Raw genomic sequence first — 27,515 nt, 5'->3', positions numbered from 1 at the left:
TGGAAGATCTCAGCCCTGGAATTACCAATCTCTACTGAAGAAAAGGCTGTAGCTGTTAACTTGAAAACTGGGACTTAATCACATCACAAGGTGGCGCACGCATTTTGAGGCGATGTAAACAGACTAATAATAAAGGGTTCCTCAAATGTGTGTGAACAAAATAAAACACAACTCCGGTTAACATGGCTTAAAGCTCACAAGAGTCGGTTTTGTGTAATATAAGACCTTTTAATAAAGCACAGCAAAAAACTGAATTCATAACAAAGAAATAGGCTTAATAACTTCTTCATTAATACCATCCTAATCTCTTAATGAATGAATGAATGAAATGTGTTTGTCCAAAACATTAGGGACAAAACACAATGATGTAATGTAATATTCACCAAGCCACAATGTGTTTGAGAAGGAGTAGAATAAAACCAAAGCTTATTCTGTTTCCACTCCTTAAGCAGTTAAATAGTTATAAACCCTGAATTGTCCAGTATGACTTATGATTTTATTTACGCTTTATCAATGCTTGTTAAGGTGTGGTTATGATAAAGTATACATTCATTCCGCTTTATCTGTCTGTCAGTCTCCCTGCCCATAGTGAGTGAATGATCAAGTATGTTTTAAATTATAGCAAAAAAAATATCCTGAGTAAATATACATTCAGTCAAGAGTTTGGACACACCCTTCTTATTCAGTATTTTCTTTATTTTTACTACTCTCTACATTTTAAATACACACAATAGACATCGAATATATGAAGTGAGATATGTGGAATTATGTAGTAAACAAAAAAAAGGTAAATAACTGCGCTTTTTTAAAACATTTTATATTATGGAGGTATTTGAAGGGCCCATATTACGCAATTTTCTGATATGTTTCCTCATCACAAACAGACCTGGAGTTGTGTTTTGTTTCGTTCGCACATGTTTAACACACAAATCCTGCATATTTAGGCGGTGTTATTCTTTCTTTTTCTGTTCTTTAAACAGAAAACCCTCTGGCAGTCTTTACTCAACTAAAGGTAAAAGGTGGTTGTTAACTTGAAAACTACCACTTCATCACATCACAAAGTGCAACAGAGCATTTTGGGCTTTGAAGATGGAGACAGACTAATGTTAAAGGGTGACTCAAACATGAACAATGAAACAAAACACATTTCCAAGCATGTTTTTGAAGAAGTAACAACATTATAACTAGGGCCGGTTATCGTTAAGAAGTGATATGATAAATATCTCGATAAAGTGCACTTTCGATTCAATACGATGTATTTCAAATCGATTCGATACGGTTCAATAAAAAATAAAGGCTAAATCAAGGCTCTGATACTGAAGTCTTTGTTAAACCACTTCTTGTGCAAAGTTTATATGAAACACAAACATTTTAATTATTAAAACAGTGAAAATGTCAGATGTGTCGCATAAACGAGTTTCCTTCATCTAAACAAACAACTAAACTGTAGTTCTGTAACAAAATAATTGAGTAAAATATAGTAAAAATAGTAATAGGAATAGTAAATATTAATACTCTTGGCGATATATCGATACAGCAGCCCATGATAAAAGATAGGATATGTCGATATTTTTTTCATTTTTGATATTTATACACACCCCTAATTATAACATAGCTTAAAACTTACAAGTGTAAATTTTTCATAATGCACTACATAGTTCTGTATATTGCTTTATATATTTGATGTCTTCTGTATGTATCTAAAATAAAATAAATATAATAATAATAAGAAGAAGAAGAAGGTTTACAAAGTGCTGTACCGAGTGTCAAAGAACAATAAAAATACCATACAGAAAGCAGACAAAAACAGACAATGATGCAAACAATTCAGTTCATTTTAATAAATAAATTATTAAAATAGAATAAAAATAGATAAGGAATAAAATCAAACTAAAACCAGCTAAAGGAGGGTAGTGGTAGCTAAAATAAAAACATGTACTCGCTTATATAAGGCCTATCAAAATATCACTGTGCTTGTCTCTTTGGCAGTTACAAAAGACATTGTTCCTGTATCACTGAATGAATACAGAAATAGCCCACACTTGTCAGCTCATATTTTCAGACCATTAGACCAGTAGTAATTTCTAGAACATACTCGTCAATTGGAGATCGGGACAGTGAATCCACGGATGATCACAGAGCCTATTTTAAAACGCTGGTGGCTGTGATCTTGTCCCAAATAAGATACTTGGTCACCCGTGTATTTGTAATGGGCTCATGGTCAGATCTGATGTACTGACCAGCCTCAGTCATTCTGTATTTGGAGACTGATTCATGCTCATTGGTTTTATAGTTGTTCATGATTCAGGCTCTGCTCACCAAACCAGAAAAGTCCTGTATTACACAAAAAGGATTCTTGTGAGCTTTAAGTCATGTTTTAATGTTGCTAGCTCATCAAAAACAGACCTGGAGCTGTTTTGTTTCATTCACACATATTTGAGTATTGGTCTGTTTACATCTCCAGCTTAACAGGCTCTTTTCCGCCTTGTGATGTCATGTAGTGGTACTTTTCAAGTTAGCTACCTCTTACCTTTTAGTTCAGTAGAGATTGGCAATTCCAGGACTGAGATTATCCAAATGATTTTAGTAAAGGAGAATGGAGTTTAAAAATACAGTGAAGCAAGAAAAGGTTTTTCTGGAGGGCCTTACAGCTGCTAAAAGAATGGTTGCTGTTAGATGGAAACCCCCTCACTCTTTATCACCTTGCCAATGGGTACTTTCATTTATGGACATTGCTTACTTAGAATTGTCCACAGCGTGTATCCTTAATGCAAAAGAAAAAACTATTCAGTTTTGGAACCAAACAGTATCTGATCTTAAAACCTCCTTGTTATGAGGTATATATTAGACCATTGAGCAGCTATGTGGTATTGTTGTTCTGGGTTTGTTTAGGTTTGATGTGGTAGATTTAGATGAGCACTAATCTTTCATTTATTTAATTTTTCTCCTGGACATGTTCTGTTGTGTTGGTTTGTGTACTGTTTTTGTTATATTAAAAACCAATAAACATTTGGTAACAAAAAAAAAACGAAAAAAAAACAGTGAAGCACTTCCTATATTACCAAGAACACAGCCTATATGTGTGTTAAAGATGTGCAAATGAAACAAAACACAACTCAAAGTGTGTTTTTTGATGAGGAAGCAAAATTATACCATTGTAATATAGCCTCTTTAATACAAAGCTACATAATCGTAGTTGTCACGATACTAAAACTTCAAACTTGATTTTGATACTAATATTACGCGCAGGCACACTGATTTGGGCCATCGGTTATTTTTGTTTCTTTTTTGTGGTGGGTTTTGTAGTTTATTCTTTTGCTTGGCTCCTTTTTATGGTTAGTTTTTGCGTGGCTTTATGTAGCCTATAAATATGGCTGCCTGTCTGTGGCGGGCTCTACTCCGCTCCGTGCACTCTGCTGTGCCCAGCCCCGCTCACCTTGCTCCACCTGGCCTCACCCCTGTCAGCCAGGTGGAGGGTAAGCTGCTATGTCCCTTTTGTTAGCCATTAGCCTTTTGTTTTGATCTGGTGGGACCAGCTGTCATGTTTTCGCTTTTTCTTTGGGTTCAGGTTTGTTGGGTTTTTTTGTCTTTAGTTACGGGTGCTGGCTTCTACAGCCCTGTATTGGGTTTTCCCGGTGTTGCACCTTTTTGTTCTGTTTGGCCCGGTCATCAGGTCCAACCTTCTGTTTATTATTTTTCATACATTTTTTGGGCACGGGAGGGTTTTTAGATTTCCTTAAAATCGCTATAAAGGAAGAAACAACGAGAAAATAAGATTAAAAAATAAAAGAAATTAAAAGCCAACTCTTGACTCTTGTGTCCTTTTAAATATGTTATATAATATATGGCCCTTCGGGTCGTAACAACTAAATGACTCGATACTGATTTTGATACCGCAATGAAAATAAAATGTTTTTTTGTAGACAATATTGTGTAATTTTCAATACAAAATACTAATACTAGTTTATAGTATACTTGTTGTCCTGTTTATAGGTGGACTGTGTAATCTTTTTTAGTATGACATTAAACAGCTCTACCTTATTCAATTACAGGTGGTTTTATTGCTCAAAAATACTTGGAAAAACAGGCATTCTGACAGTGAGCAGGGTCGCCTCTCCACAGATCTGTGTTGTAACTTGGTTTGTCTTTAGTCTCCATTAAGATTAAGTTTAGTTTAATGCCATACTGAGAAACATTCCAGACAAAGCAATAACATCTGCAAGGAAAAACACATTTGACGGACCCTCCACCACGTTTAAGTAATATTTTTAGCATCAATACTTGTTCAAATCTCGTTTAGTTTTTAGTTCTAGTTTTGGCATCTGATTTTCGATATTTCTGACGACCCTAGCTCATTTTCATATATTCAGGTGGTGACACGGCTGAGGCAGTACTGACCGGACCACACTGGTATCCAAAACCGTCGGGGAGTATTTTACCAGCCACATAATTTGAGCGCCTCGTGTTGCCCGGCCAACACTGAAGCAGCAGACACAAGCTCTGTATTTCATTAGCTCTAAATGTGGCACACACACATTAAACTCATTTAACTGATGCAAGATCTTCAGCCAGGCCGTCATCTGAACTGGAGAGACACTGTAATAAACATCTAATATAATAATAAAGTGAAGAGATTTTAGGAGCTTTTAGATTTGGTACTAGAAATGTTTTTGTTGTTTGTACTGTAATGACAACATGGCATCACTTATATATAGTAAGGTTGTGCATTTAATTGAATTTTAATTAACTGGTCTTGATTTCGATTTGTGTGTTAAATGATCTCCAAACTCATATAATGGAGTTGAAACGATTAAAGCTTAACGAAGTTTATATAAGTAAGTATAGGTATTTTATTTTTAAATATAGATATATATATTAAATATAATTTTCTTATTTCATGTTCAGAGTATATTTTATTTATTTTATGTTTTATATATTATGTTTTATGTTTGAAAGTTCTGAGTAAATTATCAGTAACAAAGTGAGAAACGCTGAATAAATGCATTGTGTAACTAAAAAATAATTGTTTGAATAATCCTGATTTCAATATTGACCAAAATAATCGTGATAATGATTTTTTTCTATAATTGAGCAGCCCTAAATTCAATTATAGTAATGAAAGAAGTGTTTTTGTAGAAAAGAATCAGTCTATTCTCCAATATTTGTGACACAAGTAGTCAAAAACAATTTCAAAAGTACCTCAGTTATTCCTTTTTTTAAAGCCGTATTGTAATATACAGTATTTCTACTTAAGTGGGGTTAATAGAAAGATCTGATGCTGGTATCGGCTATTGATGCAGATACTGAACAATTTGCTGGATCGGATATCATGATGGGACAATAAACAATAATATTGTTTATCATAATTAAAATGGTAGACAATAATGGTTCGTGGGACATTTGATGTAATCGTGATAATCGCCAATAAAGAAAATCACCATTTTATCACCAAACTGTGTAGAAAAAAACTATTATGATCTGCTAGATCATGGTTGTTTTCACTCATAACAAGTATAATTATATAGAAGTTGTTTAAATATAGAACTTATTCATAATATTAAAATTATAATTCTTCATATCCATATTTTTTGTTATTGTCAGCAACTTTAATAATTATTGTGATATTTTTGTTAATCGTAATTATTTTGGCCATGGTAATCATGACACCATATTTCAGTATCGTCACATGCCTTATCTGATATCGGCTTCCAAATATTAGTTCAGCCGATATCCTGGTTGAACGTATAAATCGATGTCATTTAGGGTTGGGTGTCGTTAAGAAGTTGCCGATATGATACGACATCTCGATACAGTGCATTTTTGTTTCGATACGATATATTTCAAATCGATTCGATACTGTCAATCAAAAATTCAAGGCTAAGTAATGATGGCTCTGACACTAAAAGCGTTTGTTATTTAGTTGTTTGTTTGTTATCTTTGTTGTTCTTGTGCAGATTTGTGCAAAGTTAATATGAAACGCATCCATTTTAATCCTCAAAACAGTGAAAATGTCAGATGTGTCGCATAAACTAGTTTCCTTCCACTAAACAAGCAAAAAAACTGTAGCGCTGTAAAAATAAAAACAAAATAATTTTGTAAAATATACCAAAAAATACTCCTGGAGACATATTGATACAGCAGCCCACGCTATTGATACTGTATCATCACATTAAGCAATACGATATATTGATATTTTGCTATCTTTGCACACCCCTAATGTCATTGAGTGTCAGTTTTGTCGCTCGCAGAAGTGTCTCTGTGTGCTTTGGCCTTAATGATTAGCTTTAACTGACAGTTGGCGGAAACACTAAGTCAACACAAGTAAACTTTACTTTTAGACTATTTGCTCAACAATAGTCTTCTATTATAAGACATTAGCCCTAACCTGAGCTCTATAGGTGTTCCATTACTGAACATTACGCCTGGAGTTATAAAAACGCTTTAATCTTTGCTCCATTACTCACTAATAAGGTGTTTGTATAAGTGGCTCTTGGTGGAATATTATCTGAATATAACTGTATTTTTCACCCTGTTTTCTAGCCCCTGACCTCTAATATATAGTGTTAAAAGCTCTGCCTCATGACAAGCGCATTAGCCTCTGCCATGTTGTGTTAATAAAAGCCTCTGTCGGATCAGTACAGTCACCTTCACCGTGCGCCGCGATCCGTAATAATCTGCCTCATTATCAGAGCCGCACACAAACCTCAGGACCGTCATGCTTTCACTGTCAACACAGCTCAGGACGGCTGATTTTGGCTACGTAACACCTACTGTAGTGTATACCCAGCATAAAATTGTGTTTTTATTTTGATTTGGGTATAAATAGTAGTTGCATTCCAGGAAATTTGGATTGTAGAAAGTTAGTGAGTGAGTTATCTGAAGATTTGTTATTTTTTTGGTATTTGGTATCAAAAATCGGATACTAATCAATATTAAAACTAGTGTTGAAACTACTCATTTAAAGATACACTGTGTAACTTTTTGGTGTGGGGGTCCATCAGATGCTTGTTCCTATGGATATGTCATTGCTTTGCCTGGAATGTTCCACAGTGTGACATTAAACAGCTCTACATTACATTTATTCAATTACAGGTGGTTTTATTGCTCAAAAATACTTGAAAAACAGACATTCTGACAGCCTCTCTCCACAGATCTGACCTGTAACTTGGTCTGGTTTGGTCTCCATGAAGATAGAAAGGTTTAATGCCATACTGTGAAACATTCCAGACAAAGCAATAACGTCTCCATGGAGAAAAGTATTTGACAGACCCTCCACCAGAAAAGTTACTCAGTGCACCTTAAAGTATCAATACTGGAAGAAAAAAAAAATCATTTAAGTGAATAAAATTTGACCTTTCCCAAACAGTTTTGTCAGAATGATCAGAACTAGTGGAACTAAATTATGTAATATTATAGTATATTATATAATATAGTAGCAAATAATAAACAAACACTGTTGTATTGGATTGGAAATTACAAAGAGATTTCAGAATGTTAATTTGGGTCTCAAAATCGGTATCAAGTCCTTATTATCGAGTTTGAAATTTTAGTGTCGTGACAACGAGGGGTGTGCAAAAATATCAAAATCAATATATCATATCATTTAATGTGATGAAACAGTATCGATATTGTGGGCTGCTGTATCGATATATCGCCAAGAGTATTTTTTGGTATATTTTACATAATTATTATTAAAACAGCACTACAGTTTTGTTGTTTGTTTAGAGGAAGGAAACACATTTGATATTTTCGCTGTTTTGATGATTAAAATGTTTGTGTTTCATATGAACTTTGCACAAGAAGTGGTTTAACAAAGACTTACTATCACAGCCATGTGTTAGACATTATTTTTATTGAACCGTCTTGAATCGATTTGAAATATATCGTATCGAATCAAAAGCTCTTTGTATCGAGGTATGTATTGTATAGGCAACTTTTTAATGATACCCAGCCCTTCTGGCAACACTATAATCTCGCAACAAGATGGTAAAATTTTACTAATAGTCATAGCAAATTACAAAAAGGGTTCTATTTATGAAATTTAATTGAATTGCAAAATTGACTATTGTGAGCATTGAGTCATGTTATAATGTTGTTACCTCATCAAAAACAGACCTGGAGTTGTGTTTTGTTTCATTCATATGTTTGAATAACTCTTTATTTTTGGTCTGCCACATCTTCAAAGCTCAGAACGCTCTGTTCCACCTTGGGATGTCATGTACTAATAGCTTTCAAGTTAACAGCTCCTTTTACCTTTAGTTCAGAAGAGATTGGCAACTGCAAGGCTGAAATTATTCAAATTATTCTAGTGCAGGGGTCTCAGACTCGCGGCCCAGGGGCCAACTGCGGCCCTCAGAAGGATTTTTCTTTATTCCCAAGAATGTCAGTGTGGCCTGCGGTAGATGTACGCACAATCCCACCCCCCTAGCGCGGGCGTAACCAGGTTTCAACCAGCAAGGAGTAGGCAAAAGAAGAAAAGACGTATTAGTTTAAACTTACGTTCTAAATAAATTTTCATGTTCTGAACTGTTATTAAAGATAAGAGAGTATGTTGCGTGTTGTTCTTTCTCTCTCTCTCTCTCTTTTTTTTCGTGCAACTGCTATTTATCGAATACTCAATGTGGCCCAGCCTCACTCAGACTTTATCTAATGTGGCCCCCTGGTAATTTGATTTTGAGACCCCTGTTCTAGTGCATGGAGTTTAAAAAACACAGTGGAGCACTACCTCTATTGGACTTAGACAAACTTTATTGATCCACAATTATTTGGACACAGTAGCTCACACATCATAATATAATATAATGACAAAGAGTAAAAATATAAATAAGTAGCAAAAAAGAGTAAGAGACTGGTGTGAAATAAAATGTCAAAATAAAATAGAAAAATAAGTAATAAAATATACAATCTCAGCTGTATACAAGAGGTCATAGGAAGACAGTGCAACAGTGATGATGATTGACCGGACATAGGGTTAGTATTACCACCTGACAGTATTTTCTGTTTTGAGAGAAGAACTCAGCCTTAATATTGTGTGTTAAAATGTGTGTTTTTGATGAGGAAACAGATCAGAAAATAGTGTAATATGGGACCTTTAAAAGTTCATCGTGTAACTTTTCTGATGTCCGTCACCAGCTTTTCTCCATGGAGATGTTATTGCTTTGTCTGGAATGTTTCACAGTATGGCATTAAACCTTCCTATCTTCTACCAGACCAAGTTACAGGTCAGATCTGCGGAGAGGCGACCCCGTTCACGGTCAGAATACCTGTTTTTCTAGGTATTTTTGAGCTCTAAAACCAACTGTAATTGATTATAAATGTGATGTAGAGCTGTTTAAAGTCATACTGCGGAACATTCCAGGCATTGAAACCAGAAGGTGACAGACCCCCCCAACCGAAAAGTTACACAGTGCAGCTTTAATACTCACTCAAGAAAGATGCAAGATGTAAACACAATTGAGAACGTGCTGTACCTTCGATTGCACTGTTTACTTACATAGACCTCTCCCTGCAGATAGATTGTTGTAATTAGCGATAGCCTGCGCTCCCTTCTGTCTAAAAGTCTTATGTAATACTCCTGGAATAACCCTTTGTGTATGTGCTTTACAATTACACTAGCCCTGCACACTTGTCGCCATAGAAACCAGACTCCCATAGGACTCGACCGTGCCCTAAACACAGCTAAAGTTAACGCACAACACACACACAACACACAAGATGCCTCTATCTCCCAGGGAAAGAAACATGGCTCTGGGGGGTTTGAGTGTTGCTCAGTGACCTATTCTGACCACCTGTTGGCAGCATATATACTCAGCTTCCTCCTTTTGCTGTTTTTCAGTCACCTCCTCTCGCCAAGACACCGCTCACCAGATGTGGTAGAGTAAGTGCTGTTTTTATTCTTCTTCTCAGTGTTTTCCATTAAGAGAGAAGGCTATGCTGGTTTCTCATTATCTGTTTTTTTAAATAATAGATTGTTATTGCAAGTTATCATTTTTTCTTGTTGTAACGTTCACAATATTGTTTAAAAGTGTCTGTATTGTTTAAAAAGAACAGTCTAAAGTCATTTCAGTTTCAGTTCACATTTTACTTCATTTTACTGTTGTACAAATTGTCATAAATAAATGTTTTCATATATATAACGATTATTTGTGCCACCAAAGTCTCAGCAAAATGTATGGAGAACACTGATTATGCAACATTAATATATTTGTACTATTACTGCAACATTCTACTACTACTACTACTACTACTATACTGCTATTATGATTTAAGATGCACTATGTAACTTTTCTTTCTCCTTCTTGTCTCCATCTCTTGTTTCTGCTTTACCTGGAAAGTTTTACAGTATTAATAATAGTAAATCTTTATTTGTAGAGAACTTTTAAAAACAAGGTTTGCAAAAAACAATAATGCTAAAAAACATAAATTGAGATACAATAAGGAAGCAAAGAAGAGATAGTGAAACTGACACTCAGAGATCAAGTAATAGAATAATTAAAACGCCTTTTTAAGCTTTAGCCATGTTAGAAAGTTGTTGCCTCCTCAAAAGTGTTGGGTTTTGTTTCGTTCACACGTTCTTGAGTGACCATTTATTTTTAGTCTGTCTTCATGTCCAAAGCTCAAAATTCTCCATTCCAGTTTGTGATATTGTGAGGTGACGTTTTAAAACTACAGTGAAGCACCTTCCTGTACTACTGCATAACATCACAAGGAGTGTTTTCTCAGTCTAATTCAGCGTAAATAAGCAGGGTTTGTGTGCTAAACATAACAGAAAATAGCCTAAAATGGGCCCTTTAAAGTAAGATCACTGTTTTCAATATGAATAACCATTTACTGTAATTTAGAGTAAGTTAGTTTGACACCTGTGTCTCTCTCTCCAGTTATTTAGAAAGAACAATCCGGTCAACAGTGGAGCAGCACCTCTTTGGTATTAACCCCCTGAGGGATCAAAGGTCAGAGGACTGTGACTCAAACCCGGGTCCCAGGAGTCCAGCAGGAGCTCCAACCGCCAGAGAGAGGAGACGAAACCGGAGACAGCACGACGCTGACAGCCCGAGGCACAGAGACAAGAGCAGGTACCGCTGTTTTACTGATGTTTTTCCAACAGTTACCATGGTGACACACTGCACACACTAGCAAATACAGACAAAAAGGTTTTAAGCTCATTGCAAAACTGGAGAAAAATACAAAATGGAATTAAATGGCGCATTGTCAAGAGTCTGTGATCAATACGAGCGTTCACGGTCCTGGTGAGTGACGAATTGAAAAACTGTTGATAATGCTCACTTAACCAGGCAGGCGCCACCTAGTGCCTCCGCTCAATTTCATTTCTCTCCAGCAACTAGATCAGGAATCAAAATACAAATAGACGGTTTGCAAAAACCCCGGAAGTGTGAGTTTGGGCACCAGCGAATATATAATATATATTCAGTGTTGTCAGCGATTCACGAGATCGAGGATTTAAAGCCGGTATAAAGAGAATGTTTGGTGAATTTTATCAATGGGAAAGACGTTATTGCCCTTCTTCCTACGGGATTTGGGAAAAGCATAATATACCACTTAGCCCTGTTAGTGGTGCATTACATAACAGTGCTTGGTAAAATGATAAAAAGTACCCGCCTACTGTCGAGTGAACAAATTCCAACGCTGCGAGGTCAGACGGTTTGTACGAAGTGAAACGACGTAAATTTTGTTATTTGAGAAAGACTTGTTTTAACAGCACAAATTGATTGCGTTATAATAAAGTCTAATGAACAGAGTAGTGCCTCCAGTTTTGCTGCATTCTATTGTGCTCGGGACTCAGGGAAAACCGCCCTCCACCTCAAGAAAGTGCAATGGAACGGCCAATCAGATCAGGGTTCCAAAACAAAAACTCAGGCTAATTCGGTGCAGACCGAGTTGGTTGGATTTACGTCACAGTAAAAATGTTGGCGCACAAAGTAAACGGGGAGAATTGTGTTTTCGGCCTTTTGATGTGTTAAGTTGTGTATGTGTAGAGAAAGTGTCTTCTAAAAACTTTGTAGTGACATTTAAACTTTCTTTCACATCACTTGACAATAGACAGAAGTTTTTTTTCTGAACATTTAATAGTCAAACTGCCATAATTGAGTTGCCAACAGCTGACACTGGCTAACAGACTTGATTTATGAGCAGGAGCGAGAGATACCTGGCGTTAACTGCCTCAGGGTTCAGTCAGAGAGATTCGGATGTCGCTCTAGTGAGTTATGTGGAGCCTGTCCCATATACAAACTGTATTCATTCATAGGCGAACACAATAAACATTAAACTTTCTTGGGCATTCATATTTTCCCAAACTGTTGCAATGGAACGCATTTACAACGGATGTCAGGAGAGCTAGTATCATGCAAAGTTTTTCAGTTAGTCACTCTCATCTGTTTTGTTCATTGTAAAACATCATGAACTCTAGTATTGATCTCAGACTCCTGAAAATGTGTTGCTTAAATCCATTTTGTGTTTTAATCTTAAAGCTTTTGTGCCGGCGTTTGCTATTGTGTGCATTGTGTCACCATGGTAACCGCTGAACATTCCTCCCGTCGCAGCATGATGTTACCGCAAAGTATCAGTTGAGAGGTTAATGTTGTCGTCAGGGTCACACTTGGGTTCAGTACGAGGATAATTTTCAACTGCCATCAATGCTGCTAAACATTCACCCGCAGAAAAGGAACAAAAACATAAACTAGTTGTACTTAAACAAATGAAAAACACTTTGTTTACTTTTTTAGCTAGTGTTTAAAGATTCTATATTACACAAAACTGATTCTTGGAAGCTTTAAGCCTTATTATAATGCTGTTACCTCATCAAAAACACACACAGAGTTGTGTCATTCACGCGTGTGTTTTGTTTCATTCACGCGTGTTTGAGCAATTACGTTATTAGTCTGTCTACATCTCCAAAGCTCAAAATGCTCTTTTCCACCTTGTGATGTCATGAAGTGGTAGTATTCAAGTTAACAGCTACCTTTAGTTCAGTAGAGATGACCAATTTTAGGGTAGTTATTATTTAGTGCGACCAAAATTCTCCTTGTTTTTGACTCACTTAGGCTAGATCCACAAGGGAATTATTTGGACACAGTCGCTCACACATCACAATATATTATAATAACAAAAAGCAACAATATAAATAAAAATATAAGTCAAAATAGGCAGCAGTGATTGGATGAGAAGTCCTAATGAATCAAGTAAATACCACAAAAATCTGGATGTAAAAAAACAGAACATGTTTTATTCGAATGTTATAGGAAAATGTAAATTAACTGCATTATTTTACTGGTTAGAGCTACTTTCTGTGTTGTTTGTGAAAATCATATCTCAGAGCCAGTGCAGTCATAACAACAAGAGTCATCTCTGCAGCAGACTAATAATCCTTGTTGATGGACTCCACGTCTCATATCAGCGCCACACGGATTAGCCCAGAGAATATGAGTCCCCTGTGTACAGTAAATAGCAAATAAACAGACTTCAGGTTGTGTTGACATGGCTCTAAAATTTCACTCGATTTTTGTACTAAGGAACAAACTCGATAACTCAGTACCGATTTCAATACCTCGATGATAATAAAACCACTCTTTCTTTTGACAATAGAATGTGATTTTTAACATCATTAAATCATAGTACCTTATTTTTTTGTGATCAAATTTTTATTCAAGTGGTATTAGTTGCAGTTATACATATTCCAGTTAGCATTGCATTTTTCTTCATTTTAAACCCCTCACCTCCCACCCATAAACTCCCTATTGATGGGTGTCTGCAGAAAACATATGCACACATACATACACATAAATACACCACATATACATATATAATACATATATACAGCATCTACCGCTATAATCATAAAACACTCTTTATTTAGACAATAGAATGCAAATCATAGTACTTTCTTTTATATTCCCATGTGGTTTTATATCTGTATAATCCCTCTGTGGTCCAGGTAGGTTCCATAGCGGTCCATGCGTGTGTACGAGGCCTGTCACGATAACAAATTTCAAAGCACGATATGTCGATTCAGAGAAATATTGCGATGAACGATAATATTGAAACTACTGACACAATAACAGTAATGCAAGACAAGATAATCCCAGGGAGCTGTTTTTAAATACAGTATCATTTAAAAGCAGTGAGCTCCAACTAATAAATAACAGAATGAACCAATAATTAGCAATAGAAGTTACTTTTTTTTTAACCCTCTGCAGCTCAAATCTTATCATATTGCAACAAAAATAACCAAAATCTCCTCACTGTTGCAGAGAAATTGTACAAACGATAAATATTGAACCCCAGAATGTATTGTTCCATTTATCATATATTGAACGGTAAGTTGATGTAGTAATTAATTATTAAGCTATGTGCTTTTATACAGCTCAAGATCATTCTAAAGCTATTCAGGAATTTCTGTCCAATGAATGTGACTTTTAGTATCCATACCTGCTCAAATTAGTATCTAGCTTCTGGGGATGCACCGATATTGAAAGTTTTTGGTGGATCAGATATCGTCCCGAGATATCCGTCCAGTCAATATTCTATTTTGGTGTACAGGGTACATGGAAATCCTGGAAAAGTCACGGAATTTGAAAATGTAATTTTTCAGGCCTGGAAAAGTCATGGAATTTTAGTATCTCTGTTTCACTCATCTACAGTGTTCTGTTAAGTTTTCATTAGGCTATTATGATTATTTCCAAACATTTGCGCCTTTTGTTTAAAAGAGACGACAATAAATGCACTGACAGTATTTTGAATGTTAAAAAACTATTTAAAAAAACAAAAACTATAAAACCAAATGTGAGTGGAAAGGGTTAACGTTTCATATTTAGCCCTAAAAGTCTGTTCAGTTCTACACATGTAGGTGCTGTAAAGTCATGGAAATTTCACTTTATGATGATTCATGAAAAAGTCATGGGAAAGTTTTGAAATTTTATCAGTGAAAAAGAGTGGGAATCCTGTAAATACATTTGTGTAAAAAGATGATCTACTGAACAATGATGGCCCTAAACATTTAATTATAAAACACATTTGGATCATTGTTTTCCATGCCCCATTTGTGTTTAAAGGAAATGTTTCAGTCTATGCCCTTGTATCAGTTGATATCCGATACTGGCAGATACTTAAATCCATAGTATTGACTAGGGATGGGCATGATTAGTTGATTAATCGATAATTGATCATTAAGAATTTCATCGATTAAGTTCATTTTAATCGACAAACCGAATGTAGGTTGCTGTGTGTAGCGTGACCAAACAGGGGTCCGTACATGTAGCTCTCTGCACTCAGAAGGAGCGAGCAAACACAAACAGTCGGTCAGTCTGCAACGTGCCGAAGCGCAAATGCGCATTTAACGATGACTTATACAAGAAATTCCACTCTTTCCGTTACGTTCGGGACAAGTGGGAGGTTGTGTGCACAGTGTACAAAGCAGTGCATATGTTTCGGTGTCCAGTGGGAAAAAACTTTGCCAGGTGAGAGTCGCGCAATGTCGATGACGAGTCCCCACCTCCCGTACGGTGTCCTGGTTTTGACAAACGCAAATATGGTCACACTAACCTGTATTCCACTGTGTTGTGTTGCATCAGCGCACAAGACCTGTTTTTTTCTTCGCTTATTGTATGGAAATTAGCCATGCAGTTTTAAGTTTTGTTTCTGTGAGACTTGTGCAAAGCTGAATTAAACACATTATAATGTCAAATGGATTGATGTGGCTCCAGAGTGGTTACAGTTTAAATGTCGTAAAGTTGAATTTATTTATGCAGATTAGTAGTGCAGATAGTAATTATAATGTTGATAATTTTAATATAAAAAACGTTGACTTGATTGAAAATGATTAATCGATAATCGATCTTTAAGTCTCCCGACGATCGATTTAGATAATTTAATCGAATGCCTACTATTGACATCTGTATTGGAATATAAAAAGCTGGATTGGTGCAGCCATACTAGTTTCGATACAAGTTTTAGTATCAGTCTGTACCTGATTTTTTGATACATTTTTGATAGTACTAGTCGAAACACCAGAATAAACAAGTAGCTGTGACCAGAAGTGTTCCCAAACCATCACGAAACATGACAGGGGCGCCAGGTTAGGGGAGCGCAGAATCAATTTCCTCACTGTTTCCTTCATGTGGCTGTCAGCAGAGATACATCCGCTCGGACACACACCAATAAGGAGAATATCCAGTGGAGCGACCGGGGCAGAGGTGGTGCTGAAGTGGTGGAGGAGACAGACCAGAGGAGCCTCCTGGAGCAGTCATCCAAGAAGTGGAGACACAGCCCAACTCTAGTGCGGCTAAGTGACAAGCACAACGCCCACGCGGTGAGTCATCTCCGTCAGTGATGATCTTACTGGTCTATGTCTCGTTTAGCTGGAATAGAGATTGTTGCACAGGTCAGTACAGCTGAATAGAGTTTTTCTAACGTATTTAATAGGAATACAGTTTTATCATTAGTCACTATATTGTTGTCATGATTAGGGGGGTGCAAAAATATTGAAATATCGATATATCGTATCGTTTAATGTGATGATACAGTATCGATATCGTGGGATGCTGTATAGATATATTGCCAAGAGTATTTTTTGGTATATTTTACTAAATTATTTTGTTACAGCGCTACAGTTTTGTTGCTTGTTTAGAGGAAGGAAACTTGTTTATGCAACATATTTGATTTTTTCTCCATTTTGATGATTAAAATGGGTGTGTTTTATATAAACTTTGCGCAATAAGAGGTTTAACAAAGACTTTTAGTGTCACAGCCATAATTTAGACTTTATTTTTATTGAACTGTATCGAATCGTTTTGAAATATATCGCATCGAATCAAAAGTGCACTGCATCAAGGTATGTATCGTATCGGCAACTTCTTAATGATACCCAGCCCTAGTCCTGGTATCAAAATAGTAAACTTGATTTTGATACTAATATACTTGATACTCAATACAGATTTTGATACCACTATAATAATTAAAAAACAGTCTTTATTTAGACAAAAGAATGCAAATCGTAGTACTTTCTTTTTATATATTTTATATATGGTCTTGTATCTGTGTAATCGCTCAGTGGTCCAGGTAGGTTCCTCAGTGGTCCATGGGCATGTACTAGTCTCTCTGCTCTTATATTTGTTCTGATACAGCTCAAGATCATTCTAAAGCTATTCAGAAAAGGTTAATTTATGTCCTGTGAATGTGACTCTTTTTAATATTGATACCTACTCAAATGAGTATCTAGTTTTGATATGAGTTTTAGTATCGATTAATATCTGTTTTTTGATATTTTTGACAATCCTAGAATCTACAGAACTGGATGCCACTTTGAAGTTAACAGGAAATAGGGCAGCAGCTAATAGCCCCCTCCTGCCGTTCTCATTATGTTGTCTTGTAAAGCACAGCAGGCTGCTCTAATTGTTAACCACTTTGCAGAAATAGAACAAATGTAAGTGCCAATAGGCCATATAGGCAATTAGAAGGGCATTTTATCCATAAAACATAGACTAGCTTGTACTTCTTATGTTTTTTTAAAGCAGACCTATTATGCAAAATCAGCTTTCCAGAGCTTTTAATAATATTATGGTTGTTTCTTCTTCTCATTTACCCTCTGGAACTTTTATTTGGAGTGATTTGTGCATGTTTGAGTAATCTTTAATCACTTATTTTCAAGCCACCACATTACCAATCAGCCGTCATTTTTGCCGCCACTGGTACATGCCCAATAGCCAGGCTGGCGCCACCTACTGCCTCCGCTCAATTTCATTTTTCTCCAGTAACTAGATCATTAATCAGAATACACTAGACAGTTTGCAAGAACCCCGGAAGTTGTAGACTGCACAACGGCCAATCAGCGAAGAGCGGTGAAGCCATGACGTCAAACTCAAGCGTCTGTCTGGGTCCCTTTTGTGGAACAGCACAACAGTAAACAAAGCGGTCGAGATGGATGTAGACGAAGACATATATTCTGTATTGGCAACAATTCCCAAGATCGAGGTTTTTAAAGCAGAACAAAGAGAATGTTTGGTGAATTTTATCAAGGGAAAAAACATTATTGCCCTTCTTCCTTCAGGATTTGGGAAAAGGTTAATATACCAGTTAACCCTATTAACCCTATTAACCCTATTACATACGTCACGACCAAATAGCAGCGATTGGTTAAATAAAAAAAGTACCTGTCAACCATTGAGCAAATGAATCCTAATGCTGCGAGGTCAGACGGTTTCCACAAAGTGAAACCAGCTGATGAATCAGTCTACACGCCCACTGCTCTCTACTTACTTTGTTCTCCAGTTTTATTTTTGGATCCCAGTAACACAACTGGAGAAGCCAATACATTTTTAACATTTAGCACAAAGTAGGAGAGACGTGTTTGGACTGTATATGTAAATGATCACAGCTAACCCACATAGGAAATGAGCATGGGCACACTTACGGCTCCATCAACTTCACTTTCTATTGAGAAGCTGCAGAGGACAGCTTTGACTCCCCTGCAGCCAAGTCCAAATGTGTATACATACTTCCTTTATAAGACTTGTGTAGCATAAGCTCCTGTGTGCGCACTTCTGTCCACACCTCATTAATCCCTGAGACTCTACACCATCAGAGAGCAGAGGTCTCTGGTGCAAATTGTGCCTCGGCTTTAATGAATCTTCTGACCAGGACACCTTGTGAAGAATGCTGTAACAGGATTCATTTTTGTGACTCATCTTTCGAGACAGCTGCATAGGCTGAGGCCACGCTGTTCGCCACTGTGATCTGTTGCAAATGTAAAGTTTAGCTGCATCGGCATGTTACAGTAGCTCCAGGACTGATGGAAATAGACTTGTCAAACGCCGCTGTCTCAGGAGGCCTGTTTTTCCCATACCCGCTCCTTATGCAACTCTGCGGATGACACATACACACATATGGTCTGTGAGCGATACCTGGCACAGTTCAGCGGTGCCAGCATCGTCACCCGTGTTCCTGTCAGTGTGATTATGTGGGAAAAGAAAAGCCTCGTTTTGATCTATCTCGATTTTCGAGTGGATTTTATTTAGTCTTTTCACAAACGAAATAAAAAAAAGGCTTAGTGTTGGTTTCATAATCATTAAAACAGGCTTTAATTTAAGCCATTTAACACAAAAAAAATACACAAATTCTCTTCTTAAAGTCTTAACTCTGCTCCAAACTCAGCCTGTCACAATATCAAATTTTGAAGTGCTGTAAAGTAAGTAATTATAGGCTATAAACGATAATAATGAAACCAAATAAAGTAGAATAATCCCCTAAAAATGATCTAAATTTACAATATAGTTCAAAAAGATGAGCTGCAATAAATAAATATGTGAATAAATACCAGAAATGAACACTTAAGTCATTAGTTTGTGTCTATAATGAGTCATAATAGTTCATAATTCAATCCTCTACAGCTCAAATCTCACCGTAGTATAGAAAAAGAACCCAAATTTTCCCACTAGTACAAAGAAAAAGTCCCCATGATAAATTTTGACCCCCAATATCTATCATGTATTGAACAATCAGTTGATGATATAGTATTTATTATCTTGACAGGCCTAGTCTAAATCACACGCTTTTATGGCTGTGGACCCAACCATATCACTGATTTACTACTTCTTGTTTTTTTTACAATTAATTACCCCGTCCTGAGGATATGTTAGGGCAGTAAATAGACAAAAGTTAATCTACTAAAAAAAGAATTCAGATTTGATGTAGAAAAATACATCACCTGACACTACCTCCTTTTTTTTTCAAAATCATGAGCGGTAGAAGTTCTCCTCACACCAATTTTTTCTGCTTCAATCACAGTTGTTTATAAAATGCGTCAAATATGTAGCTACCAAATATAACTTTTAGTACTTTAGCGGTAATCTTTTATACTAATGGGCTTAGTTTTACCATTATTCCAATATGAATAAATCATTACCTCAGTAGTATAGACAAAATATTAAGAAAGTACACCATGAAACTAGGGATAACAGTTTTCACGAGATGAAACAGACCATCAGATTGTGTCCACGAGAACGAAAGAAGACGAGATTTTGGTATAATTTGTAATAAATAAGTAGTGCAATAAAAAGTAGTGCAATCCATTTCCCGACTAGCCGGTTTCACTTCGTAGAAACCGTCTGACCTCGCAGTGTTAGGATTTGTTCGCTCGACGGTAGGCAGGTACTTTTTTCATTTAACCAATCGCTGCTATTTGGTCGTGACGTTTGTAATGTGCCGCTAAAGGGCCTAACTGGTGTATTAAGCTTTTCCCAAATCCCGCAGGAAGAAGGGCAATAATGTCTTTCCCCTTGATAAAATTCACCAAACATTCTCTTTGTTCTGGCTTTAAATCCTCGATCTCGGGAATCTTTGACAATGTGCGGCTCTTCGCTGATTGGCTGGTGCCCGAACTTGCACTTCCGGGGTTTTTGCAAACCGTCTAGTGTATTTTGATTCCTGACCTAGTTGCTGGAGAGAAATGAAATTGAGTGGAGGCTGACTATTTCGTGACATCTTGTGGCCCGAGATATTGTCCCATCCCTAGCGTACATCATAAAGACATATCGGCATGAGTATTTTTAGTAGAGCCCGACCGATATATCGGCTGGCCGATATTATCGGCCAATGTGGGCACCTGGAGACATATCGGCCGATATGCTTGCTGATATGGGCCGATATTTCACGTGGGCATGTTATACCTCGTTATAAAGCTTAGACTCTCTACATTATGTTCATTTAATCCAATTTACAGACAGATAAATGTCCTAATATGTGGCTCCGCATCAGTATTTATCTACGGTGTAATTTGTCTGTGTCTGTGTCCGTACTGTCCCTGAACACACCACCAGAGTGACGTCACTTCACTCGCGTGTGTTTGTTTACACCCGCAGCCGTGCGCAACATTGAGATTATATGCTTTTTCGGACAATCGGTTTGAGTCTGGATTAAAAGGACATTTATTAGTGCAGACTTGTGATGTGAGGAGGAGCCTGTGTGAGCGGTGAGTGTTGGAAATACATCGACTTTGAAGCTAGTTTAGGTTTTGTTAGCTGTTAGCTGCTGTAGCTCCCACACATAAACAGACTGTTTTCTATTGGTCTATTGTAAAGTGACTACATTGGTCGTATATTTGTTACTGGACCAGCATTGATATGTAAATGAGCTGTGAATAGACGTGTGAATGATCCACATTTATGCATATAATTAATTACCGCGGTGCGCACGTTTTTACGGCTAAAGGCTAATAGCGATAGTTTACTAGCTAGGAGTTATGGGTCGGTCGCGATCGAAGCGGCTCTTAGATCCGGCTCTTTGAAGCGAACAACGGGAGCGTGCTTCTTATTGGGAGCCGTGTTTTCTCTTTTTCTCACGTTTTCTCTTCATGCCGCATGTAGACCCATAGTTTGACAGCAGCAGCGGCTGAAAACGAAACTTTAAGAAATCTGCGTGTGCATAGGATAAAAAAAAGTGCATATTTGGCTGCAGTTCAGCATAAAATGAATAAACCAGGACTAAACTTGGGCTCGAGTGCAGGAGAAAGATAGAAACCAAGTCCCGACACTCAGTCCTGGTTCAGTTCTGGTTTAGTCCTGCTTGCAACAAAACCATCTCAAGAGTCGCTTGGGAGCCGAAAGAGCCAGTTGCTTTAGTGAGCCGAGCCGGTTCTCCAAAAAAAAAACTGGAATACCCATCACTAGCAGTGACAGTAACAGTAGCTAGAATGTGATGCAAAAATGCCATTAGGCCAATCTACTGTATGTAAATATGATGTAAAGAGTCAAAATAACAATAAATGTTGCCTAAATAAACCCAATTTAGAATCCACTAGAGCCAAACCTAAGTTTTTTAATCAATTAAAGATTTACAGTGAATTTTTAAATCACTAAATATATCAGCGATTATATCGGCTATCGGCAGCTCCATCTCCCATTATATCGGTTTCATATCGGTCACAACAAAATCCATATCGGTCGGGCTCTAATTTTTTGTATATTTTACTCAATTATTTTGTGGCAGTGCTACAATCTTGATGCTTGTTTAGAGAAAGGAAACTTGTTTTTGCAGTACACTTGACATATTCACTGTTTAAATAGTTACAACAGTTTTATTCCATATTGACTACAGGCTCTGTTCACGCTAGAGGGGTTTCAAGTGGAGCTGGGAGTCACTTCAATTCAATATTTAATACACTGCTCACGGTACGATATTATCACGATATAGCGATACATGCGATAAATGATAAATTGCACATGATACTCTGCAATGTAACGCTATTTTTAAGAGCCAAAACATTTTAATGGCAGTATTTCTTTGTTAAACCACCACCTGATTGATAAGCTCTATTAATGCTTACGTCACAAACCGAGAAGGCGTTTGGAAAGATGGAATTACAACTTCCCAGGCCCAATTTTCTTCACTTTCTCCATGTCACTGTAGCGTTCCGTTATGTTCGGCTAATCAACAATTGCAACCAGACTTCAGTTTTTATCATTTCCCCACAGACCCACAACTCCGAGCGCACTGGGTACATGTGATTAGAAGAGATGAGGCGCCCAAACAGCACATACATATGCAGTCTTCATTTTACCGCTGATCACATTTACTTCATTGGGTTTGATCACAGTCGGTCAGCGAGCCCAGTGTCAGGAACTACACCGGAAATTGTCATTGCATGTTTCCAAACTTCTTCCTGGTTTGGAGCCTATTATACAGGTGGTGGTTTAACAAAGAAATATTGTCATTAAACTGTTTTGACTCTTAAAAATAGCGTTATATTGCAGAATATCATGTGCAATTCATCGAGGATCACATGTCTCGCTATATCGTCATAATATCTTATCGTGAGCAGTGTATTAAATATCAAATTGAAGCTACTCCCAGCTCCACTTGAAACCCCTCCACCCTGTTCTGTAGCTTCAGGTGAATAAAATAGCCACGCTTCATAATATTTGTACACAACATGTTTTCATATTTCACTCTAAACCATGGCATTGGATTTGGTTTTGAGAGATGATAAGAACTTGACTCACTCGTCTCACCAGGATACCAGTTTGTCAGTATAGCTAAAGCCATGCCTTGTTATTTTTTATCAGTTTGTTATCAGTCCTTATTATTGTTTTTATCAGTATTTTTATGCTTTTACTTAAGTTCATGCTTTCGTTTATGCGTTTATAGCGTCCTATCTCAGTGTAGCGTTGGCTTGTGCAACTTTATTTTGTTTTGGTAACGCAGTAATTACATGGTTCATATTTCCTTTGAAGGAGACCTATGAGAGATCTGAAGCGACCTACATGGAGATTCAAAACTGGTAAGAACAACACAAACTTCACTGAAAAAGTCCAAACGCCCCTCGTATTTTTGGCTTTACTGTTTAGTTTCTAACATTTCTAACATTCTCTGTAATCGAAAGACAGCACTGTTATCTGTTTTGGCTTAAGGTTACTGATAATGATTACTACATCTTTGATAGGCTTTCTCTTTTCTTGTATTTTCAGGAATGATACGACACTAGAAACGGCTTCTTCCTCAGTGGTACGTACAGCACAATTAATCACTTTGTTGTTTTTAATGATCAAGAATTTGAAAAATTTGTTTACCCCTGATTTTCTTACTTGCAAAGCAGATCATTGTGCAATTAAACATCTGAAGTCTCACTCTGATTTCAACTATAAAAATCAGATTACATAACTTGACTCAGCGATATATACTGCAATAGTTCTTGTTTTTTCTCATGATGATTCAAATTGCGCCCAAAATGATTTTTTTGAGTCATGTTTCCTCATAATTTAAAGATTTCTTACATTTTATTTCATATAATTTTGTTCTCGTGAAGGTGTACTATATGACTATACATAATTATTAAAGGTGTACTATGTCACTTTTTCACTGGGGGTCTGTCACCTGCTTGTTTCTATGGATATGTCATTGCTTTGCCTGGAATGTTCCACAGTGTGACATTAAACAGCTCTGCCTTACATTTATTCAATTACAGATGGTTTTAGAGCTCATAAATACCTAGAAAAACAGGCATTCTGACTGTGAGCGGGGTCGCCTCTCCACAGATCTGACCTGTAACTTGGTCTGGTTTGGTCTTCATGAAGGTAGAAAGGTTTAATGCCATACTCTGAAACATTCAAGACAAAACAATAACATCTTCATGGAGAAAAGCATTTGAAGGACCCTCCACTAGAAAAGTTGCACAATGCATGTTTAAAAAATCTCAATATATCGTCTTTTGTTTTAGTATTGGGACATATATCGTGATAATATCGGCAGATTAATGAAAATGCACACCCCTAATATCTCTGTAACTGTAAATTAAGGTAGTTTAAGGCAGGACAAGATACAAATGAAAATGCAAAGAGCTTCCTCTGTTCATCATAATCGTCCAGTGTGCGCAAAAAACTCATTTTTTGGCCATATCACTCGGTCCAACACAACACTGTTATAATCTACCACCTGTTTCATCATAGTTTCAAAAAACAGTAGCTTTAATCTTCAATCAGGTCCTAAATAAAGAGATTAATAAAGAGAAAAGATAAAGTTAATCCCTAAAAGACTATGAGGTTGTCGACAAAAGCACTAAACAGAAACTAAAATATACTAACTGCATCTGCTCCCTGCCAAACATGCAGATTTTTGTCAGAACCAGATCGACTTGAAGTCCACACACAAATCTGTTACTCTGACGGGTCCAGATGGTTTTTTGTCACAGCTCAGGTTATAGCTCTGCGCCAGGTCCGTACTGAGATGCCATCTGGACGGGCACGCTGCCACTCTGCCGTATAAGCTGGTTATCAGTGACCGTGCTGAACTCATCTCTCGTGTTATGTCGGAAACCTACACCTTATTCTAAAACAAATGCCCAATGTGGTAAGCAGGACACACAAGGGACACATGGGAAAGTTATGTTTGGACTCAGCCTGTCACGATAATTACTATACCAATTTATCGCTTGGTATAGACGAATTATTTATTTATCAACACAGTGGAGTGCGGAAAAGAGCCGCTGTCTGTGGTTAAGTTGATGAAGTTGCAACACTAGCAAGTGATGTTGTCAGCATTAAAACGGTTTATCACCATGAGATAAGTTATGGTGCTAAATAAAAATTAGTGCAGGGTAGCCGCGAGGTCTTAAAAGTCTTAAAAAGGTCTTAAATTTCATGTTCCTAAATTAAGGCCTTAAAAAGTCTTAAATTCTCTTGTCCAAGTCTTATTTTTTCATAAAGGTCTTAAATTTCATTAGCCTATTTTTTTGTTTATTCAACCGGGAGCAGTGCAATGTTAAATGGAGGGAAGGTAAAAAAAAAAAAAAAAAGTGAACTAACGTAACATGAATTAACGTCTAATTTGGAGTATGCGCAACCAATACTTTAGTTTTTGGCACCAGCGGCAATGAGTAAACAACCGTCTACACTGCCCAAGAAGCAAAACTGTGTTCAGATCTGCTCATGTCACGTACGCGTTTACGTCACATACATCACCACCGAGTCGCTTGGCATGCACCCAATCAAATCCCACACACTTTTGCGTCACTGTATGCACGCAGATTTCCTCCCGAAAACGCTCGTCTAAACACAGAATAAAAAGACGCTACGCTACTTTTGCGTCTACTGTTCAGACCGTCATCATATAAACGGAGCCTTAGATTGTAGATATAGTACTGGTAGTTGATTGGTTATAATTAGAATTAGACTTGGTGTTTTTCGCTCGCATAATGGGTGCGATGTTGGTCTTAATTTTCATTTAAGTGGTCTTAAAAAGGCCTTAAAAAAGTCTTAAATTTGGGGTAGTCAAACCTGGGGACACCCTGTAGTGAGTAGGACACGTCTTAATGCAGGTGAGTGCATAAATGATAAGAAGAAATGGCTCAAACTTCAGTAGCCGGACATCTATTCATACCAGATCAATGCCTCGCCTGAAATCTGCTGAAATCCTACAAGACCCTGACATGATCCCAGACAGGACAGTGGCTCTTTCTGCAGGAGACATGCGCAGTAGAGCAAAGCAAAGTTTTTGTTTTGGCTGTTGTTCCCGCCGCTGGTTAGGACGATCCGGATCCATTTGAAGCAGTGATAGCTCCTTCTCCTCATTGCTTCTTCCTCCTCCTTGATCCTTATAGTTGATTTCATGACATAGCTCTCAGAGGTCAGCGAGAAGGAGAAGGATGGAGGTCTTTTTGTCCATTTTCGGCTTCTCTTCGAACTTGCCGCAGCCATGTTTGTTTGTCTTTTGGACTTTATGTTGCCATATTCGGGATACTGTGTATACATGCCACAGTATCCTAGTTACTATCGAAATGTCCCAGCTACAATATCCCAGTTTCTCTGCCTATACATGCACCATGACGAAACACGGATGTTCAAAAAACCAGATCATAACCAGGATACGTGCATGTAAACACACTCCACGAAGATAGAAAGGTTCAATACCCAAAACATGCTACATAGGTCTCCAGGAAGAACAATTTATAGTCAAGGTCAGGTAAATACAATCAATCACTGAACCTGCCCAGGGACGACAGGCGGAAATTAGCACTGGTACAATGCATCTCTCCTGTTAAGGTTAATGTAAAAATTGTGTGCAGTCCCTGTCTCAAATAAATAAATAATAAATAAATACCATTCTGTGAAAAATATAGGGCAAAGCAATAACATGGAGAAAAGAATTTGACCAAACCTCCACCAGAAAAGCTACACAATGCACCTTTAAGTCATTTAAATGTGCGTGTTTTTTTCCTGATATGCTTACATGACAAATTGAGCAGTGAGCACTAGAAGCGTCTCAAGTTACAAACACAGAATCCCTCTAATTCTCTGCAGTAGCTGTTGCCGACATCTCTACTTCCTGTTTTGACAGACGTGACCTTCAGAGTTCTAATATCAATCGCTTCGTGTGGGAGGGGCCCCTGTGCCTGTGTACCGCAAAGCAAAAATAGAGGCCACGGATTTCTTAGTACAAATATATTCCACGGATCTGTTAAAAGCGATGTTTACAGTGACTATTTTAACGTTTAATATTGAATTTGCAGCCAAGTCCTGTTTGCACACTCAGCATAATCTGGCCCAAACAGAGCATTAAGCATCGTCTAGTGCGTTCTCATCCCCCCACACGCACACACACATGCACACATGCACACAAACACATGCACACAAACACACACATGCACACACTTAGACAAACTTTATTGATTCACAAGGAAAATTACTTGGACACAGTAGCTCACACATCACAATATATTATAATAACAATGAGAGTAGGGTGACCAGAAATTGGGGGAATTGTTTTTGTATTTTTGGGGGTTGTTAATAATAAAATTGTGAAACGAGTGCGTAATTAAAGAAAATTGTTACGCGCTCGCACAAATGTGAGTCAGTATAGTCACATTTTCTTTTTTCTTTGGTAATTTTTAAGCAGCTTTTCTGGATTTTGTCAAAAGAAATGACAATTAATGCTTCTCTTTACTGTTGGCAGGTATCAGACTGGACAAAATAGGGAATCTTGGGACATTTCTTCTATAAAACTCACTAACAAATCAA

General features: G+C 37.2%; 1 protein-coding gene across 1 annotated transcript in view; it reads left to right on the top strand.

The window, feature by feature from the left end:
* The window catches only part of LOC110153842 (protein FAM13A-like), a 93,581-nt gene extending 69,958 nt beyond the window's left edge, over nucleotides 1-23,623 (top strand). Inside the window, exons 9-14 of the mRNA XM_055158499.1 lie at nucleotides 9,836-9,877; nucleotides 10,878-11,072; nucleotides 16,141-16,321; nucleotides 23,238-23,284; nucleotides 23,472-23,508; nucleotides 23,600-23,623. Of these exons, the coding sequence (XP_055014474.1) occupies nucleotides 9,836-9,877; nucleotides 10,878-11,072; nucleotides 16,141-16,321; nucleotides 23,238-23,284; nucleotides 23,472-23,508; nucleotides 23,600-23,623 (526 nt within the window). The remainder of the gene's footprint in view (nucleotides 1-9,835; nucleotides 9,878-10,877; nucleotides 11,073-16,140; nucleotides 16,322-23,237; nucleotides 23,285-23,471; nucleotides 23,509-23,599) is intronic.
* The last annotated feature ends 3,892 nt before the right edge of the window (nucleotides 23,624-27,515 follow it).

The sequence above is a fragment of the Boleophthalmus pectinirostris genome, unplaced genomic scaffold, assembly GCF_026225935.1.
Source record: "Boleophthalmus pectinirostris isolate CB_2022bp ecotype Guang Dong unplaced genomic scaffold, ASM2622593v1 HiC_scaffold_22, whole genome shotgun sequence".
NCBI classification, from domain to species: domain Eukaryota; kingdom Metazoa; phylum Chordata; class Actinopteri; order Gobiiformes; family Gobiidae; genus Boleophthalmus; species Boleophthalmus pectinirostris.
This window is presented reverse-complemented; position numbering and strand designations above follow the sequence as displayed.